This window comes from Chanos chanos, chromosome 10 (genome assembly GCF_902362185.1).
Source record: "Chanos chanos chromosome 10, fChaCha1.1, whole genome shotgun sequence".
In the NCBI taxonomy this organism is placed as follows: domain Eukaryota; kingdom Metazoa; phylum Chordata; class Actinopteri; order Gonorynchiformes; family Chanidae; genus Chanos; species Chanos chanos.
Window position 1 is genome coordinate 13,981,382 of NC_044504.1, and position 9,798 is coordinate 13,991,179.

The 9,798-nt window shown below is 39.9% G+C and overlaps 1 protein-coding gene across 1 annotated transcript; it reads right to left on the reverse strand.

Annotated features, from left to right (window-relative positions):
• Nucleotides 1–4,140: 4,140 nt before the first annotated feature.
• Nucleotides 4,141–8,502, reverse strand: pcare1 (photoreceptor cilium actin regulator 1). The gene is made up of 2 exons (XM_030787658.1): nucleotides 5,162–8,502; nucleotides 4,141–4,264 (listed from the first exon to the last, which is right to left on the reverse strand). Exons 1-2 carry the CDS (start codon nucleotides 8,500–8,502, stop codon nucleotides 4,141–4,143), a joined length of 3,465 nt encoding a protein of 1,154 aa, XP_030643518.1.
• Nucleotides 8,503–9,798: the final 1,296 nt, after the last annotated feature.

The window sequence follows — 9,798 nt, forward strand, 5'->3', positions numbered from 1 at the left end:
TGAATTGAGTACGTCTCTAAAAATATGTCTCACGGAGTAGGAAAGAGGAAAAACTCCACAAAGTGACATTGTGATAAAAAAGTCCAAGAGAAAAATTATGTGAAGCCTTGAGCAGCCATGCCTCAAACACTGACTTTACGTCTGTCAAAACTAAGCTAATTGTTTTGACTGAAATAGATGAAGAAGTTAAATGGAAAGAGATGTTACATCGACACCAAGTAAAGAGGAATATGACATGTTTTTGTGTGCGTTTCATGTGTTTGTATTGATGTATCATGGCCTGCCCTGGATGCCCTGTCAAAATTGTGGAATAGCTGTTGCAGTGGACATGGAGTTTGTGTGAATGAACTGGGCTCTGCTCTTAGACATAGGTAAAATATATATCAAAATATACTTTCTTAGACAAACATATAACACAAGAAGTATGAAGCAGAGGTGCAGATCCATTTTAAAAAATACAAGGCTCCTTCATTTTCAAATAAATGTGCAAAGCACAATACACAGTGTAAAAAAGAAAGTACACTATCTGATATTATTGTTCATAAAATAGCCAAGGGACACAGTTTGTCTGAAAATTATCACTATGAAGCAGAAAAAACAGCTCAATCATATTACACACAAGTGCTCATATTGCTTTAAAACTTCTCTCATTTCCCATAACAAATTATTTCACAAACAAAAATATTCAAATTTTCCTGCCATTGACCTAACATCACAAAATAGCATTAACAACTTAGTTTAAAGGAGGCATCCGTCAAAATGAGATTGCATGTGAACAAGGGTGGATTTTCCCTTCTCCTTTCAGTGTATTTAAAGACAGATAGCAGGGAGATTATCTTATCTGTTAGGTTTACAGGGATTTCTTAAACAACAAAAGATGACACATCCTTACCTTTCTTAAGATAAGCTTTAGGGCTGTTACGCTTTTGGGTTAAGTTAAGTACAAGGAAGTAAATAAAGAGATTTTGCCAAAACATGTCATTGATTAATGTTTCTTCAGTGAGGATTTACACTTATCATATTTGTATTTTTCATTCTTGATTGTAACCCATACAAGGCCATACAACCCATACAAGGCCATTACTCAGGCATTTATGAGATGATGGTATACTGTATAATGTGTATAATGGGATTGATGAAGGTATACTGTGTATAATGTGTTATCTGACCTTTGTAAAATGACTAAAATAATATAATTATGAAATTATCAAGAAATCATAAAAGACAGATTCATGAAACCCATCCAGTAATTAATGGATGTATTATTTCAGCAGCTTTATTGGGTTCAAGATAAAAGATAAAGTTAATGAATGTAATTACCATCTTTTTCCTCAGCCCTATTGCTAAATGCTTCTGTTTATTCTCTCTCAAGGACAAATAGGACATGCGACTCTTTACCTTTTCTTTTTTTTTACCTTTTATCTATCTCTCTTCCCTTTTCAGAGATTTAAAATAATGAATAGAATTTTACAAGTATGTGTGATGCATCATAATTGTCACACAATGCAAAGCAGCATCCTACAAATGGCATGCTCCACAGCTGTATCACATTCAGAGAGAAAATACAACTGACCATGCTCCCTTGGGCAGGCATGATGGCCAGAAGAAAGGTACTGTTTTTTTACTTATAGACACTGCAGAGTCTGATCAGTGCACTAGAAATCTTTTAGCTGACACCGATGTGAGGTTATTGCAATGGATTCTCATGGAGTTTCAGGCTGCAAAAACTCAAGACCCCACAGGAAACCAGAGAAGCCCTGCCCAGTACAGAAAGAATGTCCCCATTTCATGGGAACTGCTCTAATCTCTCCTCTGATAAGGCATTAAGGATTCTCTTCACCACTGTAGTTTAGCATATTGTAATACTACCCTGCATTGCTCTGTAACTGATATTTATTGAAAAAAAGAGCTGCTCATTGCCTTGTTAGTCAGCAATAATGTTTTTCAATGTGGACTTAGCAGTTCTGCTTTCCCATTCAAGCTCAAATCTTAATCTCTACCAGTATTGGAATGGTTTAGTTCATGTGTTTCTGAGAAAGAAAGATCTGCGTGCTTACACCTAACACAACCACTCAACATTAGAGGAAGAGAACAGCTGCCATCCAGTCTATAGCTATTAAGCCTCTTGGCGCTAAGGAAACCGGTATCACCTGTATTGACGCATTGCAATGTACTGATCAACTGTAGCTTACAGTCTTTTACTTAAGAAAAAAGAGAACATCTAGTTATTTTTCCTTTTCATAGAATGCATGGATAATGCATTCCATTTAGACAGTGTTAAAGTCTAGCAATAGCAGAAATACACACAAACAGTAATGGAATGGGCAGAAAATCACAACATTGCCCAGGCTGCCACTCTGATTATCTATAAGTAACATATTTTTCTGCCAGAGTGGACGTGGTGATTTGTAAGTGGGTGAGAATATTGATGATGGTGCGTTTATTGGAAGAAAAAATATCCAGTGCTGTTTCAGCTCAGACAGATCCCTCTTAATGCATAGAACACCAAAAAAACAATGTTTTTTTATGGCAGAAACTTTAAATAAAAACTCTTGGCAAGTCATAAAAAGTTCATAAAAAGGCAAGGGTCACTGATGATCTTGTGACATATGTGAACTTCATTCAGTTACCACTCCCATTTGATAGAGGGAAGAGAATATTGTGGGCAGGAAACTCATTGTGGTGACACATGTGCAGCTATGATCACAATTGAATTATGCTACGGTTTATAGGGATTTTAACAGGTCTTTTCTAATTACGGTGGTGTGAAATGCAAACTCTGAGGAGACAAGTGTTTGTCAGTCATACAGGTTCAATTTGTGGCAAATTTCCTCTGGCTGCTGAAACGTTGGCTGCTGACATCCTACAATTCCCCCACTACTTTTAGAGACCATTAATTCAGTCATATACATTTAGCAAAGCAAGTTTTGTGATGAGAGAAAATTAAACGCCGAAAATGCATTTCAGATATTTGAAATAGATTTGGGATGCACATTATAGTATAACTCTCAGAATATTAGTGTTCTCTCTATGGTCTCTATTGTGTGTCACGTAACGCTTCCTTGAACCCATGTGTGCCACTTCACACTCCTGCAGAGCCCATCAGACCAAATCAATGTTGACCAACATGTGGTAGTTGAGGACAACAGAATACAGAAGTTTCGCCAGGTGACTGTCTACATCAGGGGTTTAGTGAATGTGCAAATGGACAAACACAGAAGCTGGAGGACAATATTAATTAACAGCTCTCTTCTAAATCAAATGAATATTTAAATACACTGTATTATCACTTTTCCCTGAAGCATTAGTAAGATAAATTCTCACTAATTGTCTTTGCCTTCTTTTTGCTCTATGTTGACCACAATGCTCTCCACAAACTTCAGCATATCAGTAACTGATTTATGACATTTAACATTTTATTGTGAAAAGGTCATCTGTCCGCAGTCTCATGTAACCATGATTAGTAAAAATATGCTTAGACCGAAATGACAGGCATCCAATTAAAGGGATACAATGGAATAAAATGAATTCTAGGAGTGCTCTGTAGGTATGCACATTTTATTTCAAAAAAGAGCATTAGAAAAGACATCCACATTGAAAGTAATTTTAAACAATTTAAAATAGAAAGAGTGAAAAAAGCAGAAGTGCAGCTGGGCAAATGTGCCAGTATAAAAAAACTGATATTACTTTACAAAATCAGTTTCCAATTTATTTATATTCGTGCTACCTTTGTCACACACTCTCATGTGAAATGCTGCGTGCTTTAACTGTTCCTATCTCTCTAATAAACATTCCTTTAAGTACCAGTAAAAATAAAATAAAAAAAAGAAACCTCACTGACAAATGACACTGAAAAATGATTTGGTAGCATTTAAGAGGCTTTTTGAAATGATTTTGCAGTAGAACTTTTATTGTCTCTCTTTTACTCTCTCATTTGAAACTCTACCTGCTCTTCTTCCTCAGAAATCTCAAACACATAAACATTAAAAAAAATTAACTATATGAAAAAATGACAAGAAGTGTTAATGGTAAAGAGGCTTATTTAGAATTAGCCATTCTACTCTTCCCAGTGGAAAAAAAGGTTCTAATCCCAAGTAGGCCTACTAATCTATAATCCCACTTGCTCCTTCCCCATTCTTCTCATTCACGCTGTAAGGCCTGACCGACAATGCACAGGTCTGGATGTGAGGCGGAGCGTGAAGTTGCTTTAAGTTCTGATTGGCTATTCCAAGCCTCCTCCTCTCTGGCTTGATAGTCCTCCAGCCTGTGAGAGTGACGCAAAGAGAAAGTATTAACATAGGTATATGGATGGATTAGGAAAGTGGGCCATGTTGATCAATGGTGTTCAGCACTAGACCAGAGTGAATCCAAGGGAAGATTTCATGAAGGACAACACGTTTTTATAATATACTTGAAAGGCCGGAATGCAGCATGGAGGGTGAAAGTCTTAGAAAATGAATATATTTCCATCTTGTTTTTATCAGCAGATCTGCCTGGGCCCTTGATTTTTTGCCATGTCATTCAAGCTAATTTCAGATGATCTGTTTCTGAGCTATGTGGCTGAACAAGTTCTGTGATGTCTGTCTGTGTCTGTGATCCAATGCCTGCCTCAAGACACCAACTTGAAGATGTTTGCAATCACATTCCAGATGATGACGGGCACTTCAAGCTGTTAGGCATACAAAGGCAACGAGGCCTGTAAATCTATTTCTCAGAAGCCCCCCCCCCCCCCCCCCCCCCTTCTACAGCAAAGAAAAAAGCAATTTACACTTAAGTACGACAAAATAAAATGATAACACCATACAGTAAGTGTGACATAGATATGAGGACTCTTTGTTACAAAGCAATTTAGTCAGTTTTGTTTGAGTGTTGACCAACTGACTAGGTGTAAACTTTGAACTAAAAGGTTCACTGTTTCTTAAGTCATTAAATTGATATTTTTTAAATGATTGCTAGACTAGAGTGACATTAAAACAAAGAGAGTTTCAAGAGAGTTGAATCATAGTGTTTTCCTCTATACATTTTTTCCCTCTATATATTCTAACAGATTTTGACTATGTGAAAATGAAGAGAAACATGCATTACCAGTCTGAATAACAGCATACTTTTAGCTTCTGAGGCTACTGAGGAAGGAAAGAAGTAGGAAATATGTAAGACTCACCCTTGAGTGCTTAGTGCTGGTTCACTCCCACAAGTTTGTGCAATAGAAACAACTGGAGCCTTTGGAGGAACGCTTAGACTAGGCCTCCTGTCTGACAGACTGCGTCGAACAAAAGGCTGGGGCCCCCTTACAGAAACAGGCAATCTACCATGGTCCCCCCAAGGACGGGGAAGCACACAGCCCCCAGTGGAAGTCCATCTCTGTGGAGGCCTTGGCACAGGTAAAGGATGAGCCTCAAACAAAGAGGATGAGGCTGGACAGAATACTGATCGTGCATTGCTAAACACCTTAGAAGAAGAGTCCTCGCTACTGTTTTCCCGAGACCATCTGTGAACTTTTGGAGAGGCAGGGGGGGATGGGGCCTTGAAGGGATAGACAGGTTTGGGGGCAGGGGTAACCTCTGACTTTGTAGCTGGTGTGCTAGGAAGTGTCCGCTGGCTGTTTGTTGGTGGTGTAGGAAGTTTGCGAAAGGTTGGAGGGCTTGATGAAGTAGGGGAAGTAGGCTGCCTTTTAAAAACAGGAGGACTGGGTAGTCTCCGGTGTAAAACAGGTGTGGAAGGCAGCATTCGAATTCTTGATGTGGACAGGACCTCATTTGGCTGACTGCTCACTACTGAAGTGGAAGGCACTACTTCGGGTGGGCTGTTGCCCCTCTGTTTTGATGCTGTGCTACCGCAAATGGGAGCCGATTTACTGGGCCGTGTTTCAGCATTACATTTCTCTGTCGGAGATTCTGTGGAATGCCGCAAGTGGATGATCTTCCTGGCCTGCTTGTAAAGAGTGGCAGCTTCTTCACTCTCTTGGTCTGTCTTTCTGGTATTCAGATGACTACCTTTAGCTGCTACATTGTTATCTTGGCGTGTAGAACGAGCAGGAGACATGCTAACTGAGCTTTGCCTCAAATTTCCCTTACTAGGAAGCACTGTCACTGATTGCATGGATGCACGAAGCCTCTGCGACATGGTAGTCCTCTTTGGTGTAGCAGATCGCCCCCTTTTTACAAGCCCTTCCTCTGTTTCATTCGTTTGTGCACTCTCAAAAGAATTATCCATTAGCACTTCCAGAGGAGGAGGTGGTAGACTTTCCAGATCAAGATACTCTGTCCTTTCAAATGTCCTAGACTGCCTCTGACTGTTACTACTATCATTATTTTCATTACACGATGGTATTTCACCACATAAGCCAGGAATAATGGGAACACCACATTTTCTGACTCCTTTGAGCGGTCCAAGCATTTTTGTGCTTTCCACACCCTTTTTACTTTCTTCCACACCTTGACTGAAAGTAACAATAAGCTTCTTGACAGAATTCCTGCCTCTGTAGAGCCCTGAAGATTGATGTGGTGATGGTGGGGGGCTAGGGGGTGGGGTAGCCTTTAAGAGCCCATTAACAAAATTCTGTTCCTCTTTCTTTTCTTTCTTTTCTTCCTCTTCAGCTCTCTTCTCCTTTTTTTCTTCACTGGCTTGCCTGATAATTCGATTATTTTTTTCTTGTTTGATGAGAGGACTGAGACTTCTGTTTAAGGGATGGGGTCGACGTATTGGTGAAGGTGGGGTTGCTTGGATGTTCTGTCCATGGTCTTGTTTCGAAGAACCTTTCCTGATATTTCCCTCAGATGTCATTTTATTCATCTTCTCCAATTTTTTGGTAAGTTCTTGTTGTGTCCTCTCAAGCTCAAGTAATGTAGGGTCCTCTGTTTTAGTACGAAGTGAATCTGCTGACCTTGAACGACATTGTTTGGTCACTGAGGTCTTTTTCTTTGGTGTACGGACACCAGCTGTCTGAGGTCTTTTGAGAGTTTTCTCTTCCTCCTCAGTCCAGTGCTGTCCATTGGTTTTTGGGCTGATAGGCTGTTTTACTTTAATGCTTAAGCTCTGTGAAGGCACAAAACGAATCCGGCCACTAAGAGCATTTTTCATTTTGAGTGTCATCTCTACATTTTGTGGGTTCTCTATACGCTTAGCTGGCAGGCGACGCGGTTGCTGACAAGGATCTGGTAAAGAGGAGTTGGACTGTTTCCTGATGATTTTATTGCAGCCATTTTCTTGGTTGGCCTCAGCCTCCTCCACCTCCTCTTCCTCTTCTTCCTCACCCTCACCATCATCCAAGGATGCAGACCCAGTTAGTGAGTCTGTATCTTGGTGACCTTTGGTTGTAGTAGTACATGTCGAGTAAATGGAATTGAGAGAGCTGCTGGTACTCATTTTTTTGACTGATCTGTACCTGGAAGTGCTTTGGTGCCTTGGACTGCATGGTGTTGTGCGGTTGGTTCCAGTTGACTCACAACTCTCTCGCCGGTTCCTTTGCCTTTCTGACCCGGCCAGTGACTCACTCTCTGCTCCAATACCACTATCTTCACTGAATAACGTTGAATCCTCTGGACCAGGTTTCCGAAGAGATGCAGCTTCAATACGAGTCAACAACTGCATTAGCCGAGCTTCAGATGCTCGCTTTGCCTTCAGTTTTGTTTCCAGAGCTTCAGACACAGAGGAAAAATAATCCACTGCCTCTTCAAGAGCAGAGTCCCCAATCCCACTCACTGATTTCCCTACCAACTGCATTCTCTGAATTGTATACTGAAGAAGCTGTTGTAACAGATCCGGTGGTGGCTCAGCAGCTGTAGAGAATGATCCATTTTTGGCAGCACTGGAGGAGGAGAGGTTTTTCATATGAGAAGTCCAAGCCAAATGTTCACCATTTTCCTTCAAAAACTTCTCTCCTTCATCGACCATCTCCTCCAGTCCTTTGTTGATCTCCTCATAACGGAGGGCCAAAAATGCTATCATGGGCTGCAAGGAGATTTGGGTCTGAGCAGCTTGGTCGAGAAGGCTAAGCAAAACCTCATATTTGGAAATGCTTGGATTCAAATAGGCATAGGCAGCTTGGTGAGCTTTTACAAGTGGCTCTGGAAAGTCAACTTTTTCCGCAGTGGCAGAATCTGTTTTCCCTTTCTTTTTGTTTTGTTTGATACCTTTAGTCCCTTTCTTAGACTTCTTTGCACCTTTCTTATCAAATGCATCTTGTTTTTTCTCTCCTTGCTTTTCCTTGCTTTGGGAGATCACATCAATTTTAATTTCCCCTGTGCCTAGTTTGTCTGACGCTGTCTCAGCCGTAGACTCTGTCAGAGAATGTTTCCTTCTTGAAGTACTTATATTGCAGTCCCACAGATCAGTCAAGGTTTTTTCTCCAACTGTCTCACCAGACCCTGAACATCCATCCTCACACTTGTCAGATTGTAACTCCCCTGTACTTTCCTGTGTCCCTGGAAGCAGAGTTCTCCCTCTTCTAAAAGGTCCTTGTGATCCACTGAAGTTATTCCCTTTCGAGGGAGAGCAGCCCATCTCAGAGGATCCTTCCTTCAGTTGTTCTTAAACAAAACTAGTTTTCAGGTTCACCTAAAATACACGTAAAGAATTCCAGTTTACTGAGTATAATTTGGATCCGTGTCCATCAGCTGGAGCTGCCATTTTCAGATGACTTCCACTGTAAGCACACTGGTGTGTTTGACAGCCTCTCTTTATCCTTTGAAAGGAACAACAAAGTTGTAACCACAAAGCAAATTGGTGTCAAATCCAATTCAAAAGAGTCTCAGCTTCTCTTCTCAGACAAATATATACTTACTATGAATAGTCATTTCTTTTTTCCTTTTTTCTGAAGATAAACAGTGACAACGTTTGTAGAACAAGGCGGCATTTGTCTGTATCTTGTGGAGGACAAGCAGCTGAAAGGATTATGGAGGATTTGAGTGTTGTCCTCAGTATGCACATATGTCATGTTAAGGCAAATAAAACTCACACACTGGCAAGACCTTAAGCTTATTAAGGTAATCAGGGCTGTTTTCAGGTGCCTTTTTATAGCTCATACAATGCCAGCCCTCTACGGCCCCTTTGGTTACCTGTAATGGGCAGGCTCAGAGAAAAACAATACTCAGTTCAGCTGATCTGCTTTGCAACAAGGTTGAACTGGTGTGCCTCTTGTATTGTGGATAATGAGAATAAATGAAGGTTAAGGCATTTTATAGCACAATATTTTTGAAAGGATTAGTTCTCAGTGTTTTAACTCTCTATCACTTGTTCCAAGTTCATACATTGACAACCTCTATCTACCACTTCAGCAGTGACTTTATTGTTTGCTTTTTTGTTTGTTTGTTTGTTTGTTTGTTTTGACCAACTGTTGATTTCTCCCTACTATTTATGTTTTCGCATCTGAATTGCTGCCTTGGTTTGGCCTGATTCTTTGCTTTTGCTTCTGCATTAATAAAGTAACATATGTTATGTCTTTAATCAAGATCTGTACCAAGGACTTAACTGAAGCTGAAACAGCAATAGAATTAATTGAAATGTTAGATAAGTGAGAGAATTTTTAATTAAATTGTTTTCCCACTTGTAAGTCACTTTGGATAAAAGCATCAGCCAAATAAATGTAAAGCAACGTAATGTAAATGAATGTAAATGACATGTTGCTCAGTCCAGGGCATTTCACTAGCATTTCTCAGTTACCTATTATATAACATTGTTCTGGAATAAGACAGGAATAATACTCATTGTGACCAATCTTGATTAATCTGCCTCTTGATAGTATATGTAATGTCTTGTAACACATCTGTCACTGCAAAAAGTATTCCTAGTCCAGAAACC

Coding starts and splice junctions, on each gene's coding strand:
- pcare1 (XM_030787658.1), bottom strand. CDS start 8,502: ATGGGCTGCTCTCCCTCGAAAGGGAATAACTTCAGTGGATCACAAGGA. Junction 4,265..5,161: donor CCAGCACTAAGCACTCAAGG/GTGAGTCTTACA, acceptor TCACTCTCACAG/GCTGGAGGACTATCAAGCCA.